This window comes from Mus caroli, chromosome 19, assembly GCF_900094665.2.
Source record: "Mus caroli chromosome 19, CAROLI_EIJ_v1.1, whole genome shotgun sequence".
Lineage (NCBI taxonomy): Eukaryota > Metazoa > Chordata > Mammalia > Rodentia > Muridae > Mus > Mus caroli.
Window position 1 is genome coordinate 10,040,627 of NC_034588.1, and position 14,739 is coordinate 10,055,365.

The 14,739-nt window shown below is 37.7% G+C and overlaps 1 protein-coding gene across 1 annotated transcript in view; it reads left to right on the forward strand.

Annotated features, from left to right (window-relative positions):
* The window catches only part of LOC110285864 (protein FAM111A), a 15,789-nt gene extending 5,700 nt beyond the window's left edge, over nt 1-10,089 (forward strand). Inside the window, exons 4-6 of the mRNA XM_021152325.2 lie at nt 3,672-3,865; nt 4,357-4,556; nt 7,153-10,089. Coding sequence (XP_021007984.1) covers nt 4,479-4,556; nt 7,153-8,922 — 1,848 coding nt within the window. The 5' untranslated portion in view covers nt 3,672-3,865; nt 4,357-4,478 and the 3' untranslated portion in view covers nt 8,923-10,089. The remainder of the gene's footprint in view (nt 1-3,671; nt 3,866-4,356; nt 4,557-7,152) is intronic.
* The last annotated feature ends 4,650 nt before the right edge of the window (nt 10,090-14,739 follow it).

The window sequence follows — 14,739 nt, forward strand, 5'->3', positions numbered from 1 at the left end:
AAAAAAAAAAAAAAAAAAAAAAAAAAAAAAAAAAGAAGAAGAAGAAGAAAGAAGAATTCCTTGTTTAGATCTAGATGTACCCCATTTTTCAACTGGATTATTTGCTTTGTTGTTGTCTACTTTCTGAGTTCTTTATATATTTTGGATAATAATCCTCTGTCACATATGAGGTTGTAAAGATCTTTTTCCAGTCTATAGGCTGCTGTTTTGTTCTTTTTACAATATCCTTTGCCTTACAGAAGCTTTTCAGTTTCATAAGGTCCCATTTATTAATTGTTGGCCTAGTGGCTACACAATTAGTTTTCTCTTTTGCCAATGTATTTAAGGATATTCCTCACTCTCTTCTATAAGTTTTATTGTACTATGTTTTTGTTGAGGTCTTTGATCCATGTAGACTTGAGTTTTGTGTAGAGTGATAGATATTGGTCTATTTGTATTCTTCTACATGCAGGCATTCAGTTAGACCAGCACCATTTGCTGAAAATGTTTTCTTTTATACATTGTACAATTTTGGCTTTTTTTGGGGTGGGAATCAAAACTCCCGAGTCCATAGGTATATGGTTTTACTTCTATATGTTCAACTTGAGACCATTGATCAACCACTTTTTAATGCCAATACCATGCAAATTTTATTACTATTGCTTGGGATCAGGGTTGGTGATACCTGCAGAAGTTCTTTTATTTTACAGGATTGTTTTATCTAGCCTTGTTTGTTTGTTTTTTTTTTATTTTTCCATATGAAGTTGGGTATTGATTTTCAAGGTCTATAAGCAACTATGTTCAAAATTTTATGGGAATTACCTTGAATCTGTAGAAAGTTTTTTATAAGACTGCCATTTTTACTGTTAATCTTATAGATAGATCTATGTACATAGGAGATCCTTCCATCTACTAGTATCTTCTTCAGTTTCTTTTTTCAGAGTTGTGAATTTCTTCTCATACAGGCTTTTAACTTGTTTGGTTAGTGTTACAACAAGATATTTTACATTATTTGTGACTATTGTGAAGAGTATCTTTTCTCTAACTTCTTTCTTGGTTTGTTTATCATTTATATAATGCAAGGGTACTGTTTTACTTTTTGTTGTTGTTAAATCTGTATTCAGCTACTTTGATGAAGGTGTTTATCACATGTAGGAGTTCCTGGTAGACTTTTTTTGGGCCATTTATATGAACTATCATATCTACAAAAGAGATACGTTGACTCTTGAATTCATATCTACTTGATTTCCACTAGTTGTCTTATTTCTCTAGATAAAACTTCAAGTACTATGTTGAGTAGATAGAAACAGTGGGCAGCTTTGTCTTGTACCTGATTTTAGTGGAATTGTTTTTAATTTCTCTCCATTTAATTTAAGGTTGGCTATAGGCTTGCTGCATATGTATTTATTATGTTTAAGTATGTGCCTTGTATCTTTGGTCTCACCAAGACTTTTATGATGGTGTGTTGGATTTTGTCAAAAGCCTTTTCAGAATATAATGAGATGAGGATGTTTGTTTTGTTTTTTTTTTGTTGTTGTTGTTCAGTTTTTTTATATAGTGGACTACAATGACAGATTTTCATATGTTGAACCATTCCTGCATCTCTTGAATGGAACCTACTAGATCACAGTGTGTGATGTTTTTTGATGTGCTCTCAGATGAAGTTTTCAAGTGTGTTGTTGAGTATTTTTGCATCAATGTTCATGAGGGAATTTGGTCTGAAATCCTCTTTCTCTAAGTATGTGGTTTAGGTGACAGGGGGACTGTGAGTTCATAAAATTAATTTGGCAATGTTCTTTCTCTTTCCGTTTTGTAGAGTAATTTAAGATGTATTGGTATTAGCTCTTTTTTGAAAGTCTGGTAGAGTTCTGCACTAAAACCATGCGGCCCTGGACTTTTATTGGTTGAGAGACTTTTAATGACTGCTTATTTCCTTAGGAGTCTATTAAAATTGTTTAACTGTGGTAAGTGATATCTATCAAGAACATATAGATGGTTCGTTTTTCAGATTTTCCAATTTTGTGGAGTACAGGTTTTTGAAGGAAGACCTAGTGATTCTTTGGATTTCCTCAGTGTCTGTTGTTATGTACTCTTTTCATTTCTCATTTTGAAATTTAGATATTCTCTCTCTGACTTTTAGTTAGGCTGAATAAGGACTTGTTTATTTTCTCAAAGAGCCAACTCCTTTCATTGATTTTTTTTGTATTGTTCTCTCTTTTTATTTTATTGGTCCCAGGCCTGAATTTGAGTATTTCTTAACATTTCCTTGTCTTGAATGTATTTTACTCTTTTTGTTCTAGAGCTTTCAAGTGTGCCTCTGGGTTGCTAGTTTGATATCTCACTAATTTTTTTTTTTTATGAAGGCACTAAATGCTATAAACTTTCCTCTTAGCACTGCTTTCATTTTGTCCCATAACTTTGAGTATGTTGTGCATTCATTTTCATTGAATTCTAGGAAGTCTTTAATTTCTTTACTTTTTTTTTCCTTGACCCAGTTGTCATTCAGCAGAAAGCTGTTCAGTTTCTATGAGTTGTAGGCTTTCTGTTGTTTCTGTTGTTGCTGAAGTCTGACTTTAATCCATGATGGTCTGTTTGGATACAGGGGGTTATTTCAAATTTCTTGTATCTGTTGAGATTTGCTTTGTAAGTCAGTATATGGTCACTTGGAGATGCTGAGAAGAGGGCACTTTGTGTTTGGGTGAAATGTTCTGTAGATATCACTTGGGTCCAATTGAGTCACAGTGCATTTTAGTTCCATTTTTTTTTCTTTCTAGTGTATTTATAGGATAGATTTGGGAATAGATACTGTTTAAATCTAGTTTTGACTTAGAATAACTTGTTTTCTCCAACTATGATTATTGAAGGTTTTGCTTGGTGTAGTAATCTGGGCTGGCACCTGAGGTTTTTTTAGAGTCTGCAAGACAACTGCCTAATTATAGAATCTCTCTTGAAAGTTTGAGTGTAATTTTAACAGGTCTGCTATCATATGTCTCATATACTTTATTTTGAAGGTTTTAATTTTATTTATTCTATACATTGAGTGTTTTGATTATTATGTGGCAGGGGGTGCTTTCTTTTCTGGCCCAACTTATTTGGTGTCCTGTAAGCTTCTTGTGCATTTATAAGTATCCTTTTGTGTAGGTTGGGGAAATTTTCTTATATGATGATTTGTTGAAAATATTTTCTAGTCTTTTGAGCTTGGGATCTTCTCTTTCTTCTATTCATAATATTCATAATATTTGGTCTTTTCCTACTGTTCAAGATTTCCTGGATGTTTTGTGTCAGGAACTTTTTAGATTTAACATTTTCTTTGACTGATAGATCAATGTCTTCTATCATATCTGCTATGCCCGAGGAGCTCTCTTTCATCTCTTGTATTCTATCGATGATGCTTGTGTTCTCTTAACTAGATTTTCCACCTCCAGGATTCCTTCAGTTTGTGTTTTCTTTATTGCTTCTGTTTAGATTTTCAGGTCTTGAAAAGTTTTATTCATTTTCTCACTTGTTTGTGTTTTTCTGATTTGTTTTCATTTCCTCTTTAAAAGACTCTATTATTTTCCTAAGGTTGGATTTAAGGTCATTTTCTGTGCTTCAGCTGTGTTGAAATATGCAAGACTTGAGGTAGTAGGATAGCTGGTCTCTGGGGGTACCATATTGCTCTGGCTCTTGTTGATTGTATTCTTACAATGGAGTCCAAGCAGGTACTCAGAACCCCAGAGATTACCCGGTACTTGGAATCCTAAATGCAACACTGGCACCTGAAATCACAGAGGCCATACAGGTCACAAAAACCGAAGCAGAGGTACCTGAACCTGAAGGCCTGCTCATCACCAGAATCCTACTGCACTCAGTCCAGAAGACCAGAGAAGAATCAGAAGCCAAGGGGGTAAAAACATCTAAAACCACCCTTTGAACAAAGATAAACTCAGAAATCAGCACCTAAACCTATAAAAATCTCAAACCTAGATGACTAGAGGCCAGTATCCTGTCACCTGCGATCCAAGCTGTGAGTCATAACATGGATCCCAGGCGTTCAGGACTGTTGGATGTGCTCTAAGGGGAGATTACAGGCAGAGGAAAGTGTCTTCCATGAAAGTCTCTAGTGTCTGGGAAAGCAGTTGGAGTTGTGGGCTGGAATATGGAGCCCAGGGGATGAGTATAGTTGAGGGATGTTGAGCTATTTCTAAGGAGAGTTAGAGGACAGTAGGTGGTGTTTTACATGGGGTCCCTTAGCCAGTACTTACATCTGGGAAAGCTTGTGAGCCAGAATATGAAGCTGAGGGAAGGGGTAAAATTTGGGGCTGTTGCCACCCAGTTCATCTTTTACTCTGTATGCAGATATTTCCATAACTTGAACCATTTTTTTCTTTTTTGGAGGTTGAGGACGAAGCCCGGGCCTTGTAATTGCTAGTCTACCACTGAACTAAATTTCCAACCCAACTTGAACCATTTTGGAGTTTGTGTTTCAGCTGAGCCATCTATTTCATCTCTAAGCCAAAATGAGGTGTAAGAAGCGGAAATCACAGATCTCATTTAACCCAAGGAAAAATAAAAAAATTAATGACTATTACTCTCAGGTATGTCTATAAATGTTGCTAGTGGGATAGACTAGTAGCTAGCTGTTTTAGCCACCATAGGTCCAAGGTTACATAGGATCTAGTGCCAAGAAACTGCCTCGTTGTTGAATGGGACAATGATACACTCTAGATCTTTCTCACCCACTTTATTTAGTTTGGTGAATGGCATCAAAGATAGGGAATTGTATTATAGTTTTTAGCCCTATCAAATTAGCATTTAATAAAAAAAACCTATTGCAATCTTGTCTAAAACATTAATAAAACTGACTAAATGTAGTATGTCAAACCAACCTGTGAAAAAAACAAAATTAATACTGTTTAATCACATCAAAATGTTGTATGATTGACCTCTTCAGTCATAATAACCTATATTTGTTTAGTACTTTCCAGTTTGCGAAACTGTAAATTGTATATTTATTCTTAGCATAAAACTTATAGGCAAGTGAGGAAGGCTTTTGGTTTCAATTTGTTTATGAAGAAAAGAGAGAGAATGGAGTTGCTTGAGCCTGTGATGAAGATTTGGGCAAGTTTACTGAGCTATTCAGAGTCTAACACTCTGAGGCTCTGTCCTGACAAATGATTGTGTGCTCTGGGACTAACATTTTCCTTTATTACATCAAGGCATCTGAGAAGTGTCAGGTGCAATGTCAAAGCCTTTTCCTTGTTTCTTTGTGTCCAGGATACCTTGGAAGACAAGGTATCCAAATAGCTAGAAGATCCATGGCAAGCTGATATCTGTTTATTTCTGTCCTACTCCATAACAGCAAGCTTGAGCAACATATGTGATCTCTCTTTCCCTTTCAAATGTGTCAGGGCAGGAATGTGGCACAATATAATCCCAGAATTCCAAGGCAAAGAATAGAAGATTTTGAATTTGAGACCAGAATGAACTATATAATACTGCAAAGAAGGAAGGAAACATCAAAAAAAAAAAAAAAAGCCCATACCTATCCAGGAATATTTAAATATATGGAGGTCTATTACAGTATTACCATGTGTGCAAAAAGGATGTTTCTGACCAAATCTAGACTACAGAAAAAGTCTGACCAAATATAAACTGCAGAGGTGCATTTTTGAGAGACTCTATGCCTGGATAAGTAGATTTATATGGCTTTGCTTTTTTTTTCTGTTTAACTGATAATGTTAGTGTAATTACAAATGATGACAGGCTTAATTTTTAAACAAGCTCCAACACTGCTACTCCCATTACCAGTGAGTGACTTGCTAGCTTCTCATGATGAATATGACTTGGGGTTAATGAGTCTTTCAGGCAAACTAAGGCAATTGCTGCCTTCGTTCCTTTTTCTGTCACTGTGATAAAATAACCGGACAAAAGCAAATTAAAACAGGAAGGGTTTGTGTGACTCTCAGTTTGTGACAACTCATCATGGGAAGGAAGTCACAGCAGCAAGACCTTGAGAGAGTTAGTTATGTTGTATTTGCAGTCAACAGTAGAGAACAGTGAACACGTGCTCAGTTCCCCCATTATCAACTTAAACAGTCTGGAACCCAACCTAGGGAATGTTGCGAACACGTTTGTAGGGTGGTTCTTCCCAGGATTGATGAAGAAACACCCCACAGACGTTCCCAGAGACCCATACCACAGGTAATTTGAGGTTCTGTCAAGACAGTTAACAATAACTGCCATAAATAATTTTAGTTTTCATTGAGAATTTCCTATTTCTGGAATTTGACTTATGTCCTCCCATTTTCCTCTTTTTTTTTTCCTTCTTAACATAAAGTCTTATAAAAAATAGGAGAGATGAAAATTTACCAAAAAAAATGTGTAGTCCAATTAAAAAATAAATGAGAATTTGTATTAGAATCCACCGTGCATTTATTTCATGATACATGCTGCCTAAATCACAGTATTAAGGAGATATGAAAATTGTGAGGTTGAAGACAAACTGGCTGAATACTGAATTCCATGGAAGCATTAATTGCATACGAAGATTCTGTGTTACAAATTACTAAATAAATTCCAGATTATGGAGTACCTGTTGCTGTTGCAGAGGAACTGGGTTTGGTCTTCTGCACTCGCACGGTGGTTAGTAAATACTAGTAACTCCAGTTCAGGGGATCTGATGCTTTCTCCAGACTTCTGTGGGCACCAGGCGTGCGTATGGAACACAAACACATTAGGTAAAAAAACATTGATATACATAAAATGAATAAATCTTAAGAACAAGTTAATGGTAAATAAATAGCTTAATAAAATGTTATTGTAACACAGCTTATGCTTGGATAAGATAAAATGTATATTAAAGATAATAAAAATGAGTTGACATGCCATATAGGCAAGCTTGCAGACCTTTGGGTATCTGAAGAACACTTGTGTCTGCACTCCTTTTTTGTTTGTTTGTTTGTTTGTTTGTTTTTTAGAAAAATGCACCATGTGTAACAAAAGGAGCTTTTCTCTCCTATTTGATATTAAGTTGAGGTTGTATTTTAGATTCAAAGATGAACCTTGATTTAATTCTACTTATTGGTCTTTAGAGATTTGTACTGAATTTCCCATATGAATTGTGTGTTGACACTAAAAACGGACACAGGACTAGAGATGTCAAAGTTATAAATATCTACCATTTATTTTTAGGTTCCCAAAGAAGAGCAGAATGATCCCAACACTCCTCAAGTAAAAGTGGACTCTAAAAAAATGCCAAGGGATATAACCAACACCAGGGACCAAAGACCACTTTCACCCAAGAAAACTCGACAAGATCAGACTCCTCCCCTAAATAAGAAAATCATAGTAACCCTTGGTGTGAACTCTAGGAAACACAAAAACATGAAATATGAGCTCACGTGTAGGGAGACAAGCAGCTTGTATGCAGCACTCAACACTCTCAGTGCTGTCAGAGAAGAGGTAGAAAGTCAAAAGGGCAGAGAAATGCTGGTGTGTGGCAAAGAAGGGATTGAAGGGTACTTAAACCTTGGTATGCCCTTCTGCTGTGTACCAGAAGGCAGCCATGTGGTCATTACATTTTGTCAATGTAAAAGTAAGACACAGGAAAATAAACGATTCTTTGAACCACAGGACCAAGCATCTACCAATTATGTCCGATTTTGCATTCATGCAGTTGGGAGTAAGAGGAAAAAGATTCTGAAGTGTGGAGAACTTCAGAAAGAGGGGAACAAACTCTGTGTCTATGGCTTCAAAGGAGAGACCATCAGGGACACTCTGAGGAAGGATGGCAGGTTTTGTTCTTTCATAGAGAATGACGATTGGAAACTCATCAATGACCTGGACACCATCATAGAAAACACACAGCCAGTTGATGAGTTAGAGGGCAAGCTTTTTCAGGTTGCGGCTGAGCTACCAAAGAACCCCAGAGTAGTCTCTGTCACTCAGAATTCTGGGTCAGAGAACAGAAACTTTCACAAGTTAGAAGAGTACATTGTGAATGAGTATACTACATTGAAAGAAGAAGGAGAAAAACTTAGAGCATACATCAAGGAAAAAAGTGAAAAAAGAAAGAAGAAAGCTTCCTTATTCAATGTGCATAAAGAACACTTTGGGAAAATGACAAGAAATTCTACTCCTGTTAAAGTGGTCAAACATCTTTCGAGGGTCAGTGACTCAGTTGGGTTCCTATGGTGGAACAATAATGGAAATGCAGGCTGTGCCACCTGCTTTGTTTTTAAAGAGTTGTACATTTTGACTTGTCAGCATGTGATAACTAACATTGTGGGTGAAGGCATAGATTCAAGTGAGTGGGCAAGCATAATTAGTCAGTGTGTAAAGGTGACCTTTGATTACGAAGATTTTCCACTAACAGAAGACAAGTTTTTTATGGTTAAACCTTGGTTTGAGATATCCGATAAAGACCTTGACTATGCTGTCCTGGAACTGAAGGAAAATGGACAAGAAGTACCTGCTGGGCTGTATAATGGAATAGGACCTGTGCCACTTAGTGGGTTGATTTATATCATTGGCCATCCTGAGGGAGAAAAGAAGTCTACTGATGGCTGTGCAGTGGTCCCTCAAGGTAGTAGAAGAAAAAAATGTCAGGAAAATTTTCAAGCAAGAGAGGAAGCAGGCTGCTGTTTTTCTACATCTTTTATCCATATGTACACACAAAGAAGTTTCCAGGAAATGCTTCACAACTCTGATGTGGTTACTTATGACACCAGTTTTTTTTGTGGGTCTTCTGGATCCCCAGTATTTGATTCTAACGGTTCATTGGTGGCCATGCATGCTGCTGGCATCCCTTGTACATACCAGGTTGGAGTTTCCAGTATCATTGAGTTTGGTTCTACTATGGAATCCATTCTTGCTAATATGAAGCAAGATAAACATAAAGAGTGGTATAATACAGTTTTTGGAAATGTTCAGGATGTAGAAATGCTGAGCACAGATTCCTGAGGACTGGAAAGGGTTTAGTCTTTTAAAACTTTAAGGGTATTGCCTATTGTGTTTTTCTGCAGGCAATAATGTTTTATGAAGTTTCAAAAATAATTGCTTTCACCCCATAATGGCAGTTCTAGATTACATCCTAGGTATCAGGCTTTTTTAGTTTATTAAAACAAAACAAACAAACAAACAAACCAAGACAAAACCATCAATTGAACTATTTATGTAAGGTAACATGGAAAAGAAAATTAAGTGCTAATGTGGTCTCGGAGATCCTAGTGCCAGGAAATGCTACGGTGTGAAAAAGTTCAGAGCATAGAAACTGGAGTTGTTGGCCAAGAGATTCATGAGAAATAAAGAAGCCTACCATGCTTCTGGAAACTTGAACCGATTTCAGACATACTCATTTGGTTCTACCCAGATCTCCCTTCTCTGCTGACCAGAGCTCAGCCCGGACACTGGATCACAGAGGTTTCAGCCCTAAGATGCCCCTGATCAGAGAGGCCCTTCTTCCACTTTGGCTTTCTTATTTAAGACTTGGATCTGAAATTAACCTTCAAGGAATGGTTTTGGAAATCATTGAGCAGGCAAGGAACTGGTCTCTGCCATAGAATTTGTGCACCTGAGAATTCCTGGACTTGAGTTATGGAGAGCAAACACTGGTTTCTACTTCATAGGATTCACAATGGAGAGGGCTAGGAGGATACTGGACAACTTTCAGCAGTGTGACACTCAAGTCCTGGTCCCTTGGAGAGAAAGGAAGCGGTGTTCAAGATGTAATCTCATCAAAATCAGAGTCAATGAGAACTTACATACAGAAGACAGGAGGTCTTAGATTATTTGAGGGAAAGTGGAAGGAGTAGTTGAGATGCTGAGTGAAGGTTGCTAAGAGATCTGGCGTTGCTTCAATTCTTCCCTTATCAGAACAAAATATGTCCTGTGTTAGAGCTAGCCACAACTCCCCTTATTTTCCAGACACCTCTTAGTCCTATTGTGAGATATTTTGTGTCCCTTGCCCAATGTATTGTCCCCAAATCAAATACAGATGAATCACCATTAAACGTAGTGAATTTTGAAATAGAAAATGAAAAAATTTATTTGTATGGCATTCCCTTTGTTTTTGGTCCAAATATTCATTCTCAATATTATAAAGTAATAAATGTTGTTTTCACAGCTGTTTTCTTTAGTTATTTATTTTTTGTTTGTTTGCTTATAATTTATAAGTTACTCTTACCAGCCAAAAGATCCCCATTATTTTTAAGTTCTGTTGGGAGTGGAGGGGGTTCCGTCCCTGCAAGTATTATGACTGACAAGGAAGTGGACTGCAAAGAATGAAAATTGGGGCAGCTGAATTGCGGCAGTCAGATGGGGATCAAATTTAGAGAAAATGGCTTAATTTTCTTACACATTTAAACACAGTAGAACTTTGGGGAAGTAGTTTCCATGTGGTAATTCTCATAGAAAAAAAGCCTTAGAAATGGATACATTGAAATCCCCTTGCAAAATACCCCACTATAGAAAAGTGTCTGAGACTTTGGTCATAAGAACAGTTTATGTTGACTGGGCTACATACAGTGCTTGAGGCTAGGACCTGCAAAGGAAGAAGATTTGGTAAGCCTGAGGGTGGATCCTACTGATGGAGGGTGCACAGTACATGGGGCCTTTTCCATAAGGATAAATTCTATTTTCCGAGAGAAAGCCCATGACTGGGGCCTAACTGGTTCTCAAGACTTGGGGGAAGTTCAGGTGGCTGCTGCTCCTAAAAGAATAGCGGAGGGTCACCAAGTGGTTAGACCAGTTTCACTCCAGGATTCCAAGTGACTAGGCATTCACTTCCTTAAAGAAAATAGGCCTGCCTAGTTGACAATCCTGGTTGCGCCAATGCTTAATCTAAGCTGTGCTTCCTACCAAATTCCATATTCACTCCTTAAAATTAATCTGTAAACATCCCAAGTCAAATTCTTACAATGTGTCCTGTCGTTTGCCCATAGGACTGACTTGTCTGCTATAATCTTCGCTACTAAGAGGCATGCTCTACCTTCTCAGCTCTCAATCTATGACTTTTCTTAGATTTATTTATTTATTTTATATGTATAGGTGTTTTTGTCTCTGTGTATGCCTATACACTAGGTATATGCCTAATGCCTAGGAATCCAGAAGAAGGCATGAGCTCCTCTGGAATTTGGAGCTATAACTGGAGGGTTGTGAGCTGCCATGGCTGGTCTGGGAATTGAATTCCAGCTCCTCTGGAAGAAATGCTTATAGCCCTGGAACCAACTCTCTAGCATGTCAACATGTTATCAATAACTATCTTTTATATTACATATTCTGCTCTGTACATTCCAGAACTGAGAGGATTCCCTGAGATGTGGAATCAAATTCTGTCAACCAAGAAACAAATGCAGTGGGCAAAGGAAGAGGATTAAAAGTCCCCACTGATACAAATGTTAATACGTCTAACTATGAGGTAAGGTTGAAGCTAGCGATCCCAATGGCTCTTCAGTATTACTCAAGTTATTCTCAGCAAAGGAGAAAAAAGGATGGGCTGTTACATTGGGTAAGCAAGCCCCATGGCTCTGCAGAAAAGGGATGTAGCTATAGCTACCAGATACATGACTTACTAGTGTGGATATTAATCATGTCAGCAATAAAGGACTTCTGTGGTACATAGCTTTGCGTGAACCAAATCATTAGAAACCCATTCAGTTTAATACAAACCAGTTATCCAACACCAAAGATAGAATCATTTAGGTGATTCTTTTTTCTAACTCTGAACCCACTCTTTGTCTACCTCCTCCTCAGCTGCTTTTGGGGGGGGGAATAAAACATACTTCTGAGAGGTTTCTATTCCAGGGTGGTTCTGGGGGCCATGCAAAATTGTATACCCATGTTGGGAGGAATTCAGAAAGGGGCTCGACAGTATTATTTTGACTCATTCAACTAAGTCACAGTATCCCTCACTTTCCAACAAGAAGGAAAAAGTACAACATCAAAGGCTGGTCAGTCTGACAGAACCAATGGGAGGAAGCACGATGCATGAGGCCGACACCTGGACCTGGGTATTCTGTAGCATTGAGAGTTACATGGAGAGAAATGGATGCTGGCGTGAAAAGGTGCTGACAATCAAGTTTCCCTTCTCTATCTCCCCACAGCTGCACTTCTCTACTCTAGCTGGCCTGTACCAGAGTCTTTGATTTCCTGGGCTTCTAAGCAGGTGTATAGGGTAAAAGCCCCTGATTTTCATTTTGATTCTGTTAGTGGGAGGAAACAATAGAATCAAACTGATGTAGCTTAGGTGATATTTTGATGGGGAAGGAAGATAAAGGGAATCCAAAGAATAGGATCATTTGGATGGAATCAATACTTGATGCAGAAGAGGACCTCTTGTTTGACGTCTGTTCCACTTGGACATGTAAATTGCCCTCTGGGCCTGTGTGTAGGCTAGCAAAATACAAGTCTGCTAAGGAGGTGGAAAAGCCCAGCTGTGGTGAGAGACTCAAGTTTGCAGGACTGCTTAGAGACCATTTCCTAACACAACATTGCCACCTATTGGATGAAGCTGGCAGGTACATTCCCTCCCAATGGCAGCCAGGATCCTGTGTCAAAACAGACAGGTCACAAGGAGGCTTCTTTCTTCTATTGACATCCCTTTTGGGCAATGACTCAACTGATTTTTCATAACAAAGAAAGTAGGCCATTTAAATATATAGTTTAAACAAGATTTTAGCCTGCATAGTCTTAGTGTTATTGATTTAACCAAAAACCAACCAACCAACCAACAAAACATGAGAGCCTTGCTAAAGGCAATTTACAAGTTTTTTACTCTGAATTCACTAAACAGAACACAACAGGGGTCCTGGCACACACACACACACACACACACACACACACACACACACACACACACACACCTTATGGAAAGAGATCAAAACCAAGGATAATCAGGATATATGAACACCAGAGTTATTTGAGGATCTTTATCCAGAGATGGTAAAGGCACATTATCAAATCTTCCATACCTTATCAGGAAGAAGGATGTATGCCACCTGATAGATTTTTGGGTCAGTGAAGGAGGACAGGAATGTGGTTAATGTCTCTAAGCCTTTCCTGTTACTCTTTTGGCCATATTTGGTGGCTCATTGAAAGTTGTATCCACTTGAGGAAAGCATGGCAGATGGTCTCAGACAGCCAAGGAAGGGAGGTTTTGGTCATGGCAACATAGAAGATGCCAACACTGCGAGACATGCTAGAGAAGGAAGATGGACAGCGGCAGAGAGATGCAACTGAGATTAAAAAACAAACAAACAAACAAACAAAAACCATGTGATTGATCATATCACTGGGTCCAGAAAAGCATTCAGCAAAATTAAACAATAATTCACAAGCACTCTCAGCAAACTAGGAATAGAGCTTAATTTCTCAGTATGATAAAGAACTTTAAAAACCCTACATCTATTATGCTATGTAATGATAGGAGACCTAAATGCTTTCCTGCCAAGATCAAACACGAGGCTATGATGTTTACTGTCACCACTCCAATTCAATACTAGAAGTCCTAGCTGATGTAATACAAGAAATACATAACACATGTATTAAAAAGGAAGAGAAAGGCTCTTTACAGAATACGTTTGTCTATGTATCTTTTTAAAAATTCCTAAATAATGAACAATAGCCACAAAAAGTTGATGGGCCGGATGGATAAATGATTTAGTTCACTGTTGATGTTCTAACAATGTACATGAGGCTGAGATACTTTACTTTCTCTCTCTCTCTCTCTCTCTCTTTCTTTCTTTCTTTGTTTTTATGTGTATGGATGTTTTGCCTGCATGTATGTCTGTGCAGTACATGTGTGTCTGATGCCATGGAACCAGGAGGAAGTTGTCAGATGCATTGGGACTGGAGTTACAAACAATTGTGAGCTGTCATCTCTCTAGCCCTGGTCTGGGTTATTTTTGAATAGTAGAAATTTGTTACTGTATCTGTGGAGACTGGGAAATCCAAGATCTAAGGACTTATGTCTCTGGGAAACCTCACTGCTTCCAAGATAGTGCCATTTGTTGCATCTTTTGATGACAGAAGGTGGAAGGACAAAGGGGCTGGATCTTTAATGGAGTACTAATGTCAATCATGACAGCTCAGCCTGTTAATCTTACTCCACTGAGTCTTAGGTAACATCTTACCAACATGCACGTTGTGGAGAGGTGTATGTATATTGAGACCAGAGTGAAAATTGAAGCAACTGTAGAGTGAACCGATAATAACAAAAAATTCTTATTTACCAGCAATTAGCAACTGGAATCTGACATTTAAAGCAATGTTTTTTACTCTGAGTGTGTCCTATTTATAATATTCCAACTTAGCTTATTTTTAAAGTTTGTGAATCAACAGTATATACTACTGATAGGGGACGAACACATATATAAATAGAATTGAATAGAGAGATTTTGAAAATGGATAGGTTCACGGAATATTTGCAGATGTCTTTGACAAAGGTACCAAAGAAATTCAGATGAAACTTTTTCATAAATCACACTGGAGCAAGAAGTCCCCAAAGTCCCAACAGAAAGAAAAGGCAAGGAGGGAGGGAGGGATCATTTTCCACATAATAATAATTTAAATTGTACCACATATCTAGGTATAAATTGTAAAATCATAAGCCTTATAAGGAAAAGCAGAAAAGTCATCAAATCTAAAAGACAGTCAAGCAATTCTTACACTAAATACAGAAAGTGGAAGCCAGAAAGTTGTAAAAAACAAAAACCCTGTTAAGGATGAAAAGAGCCTCCAGCTTGATAGAAGATATTTTCAAGTCAAGTATCCAAAAGTTTT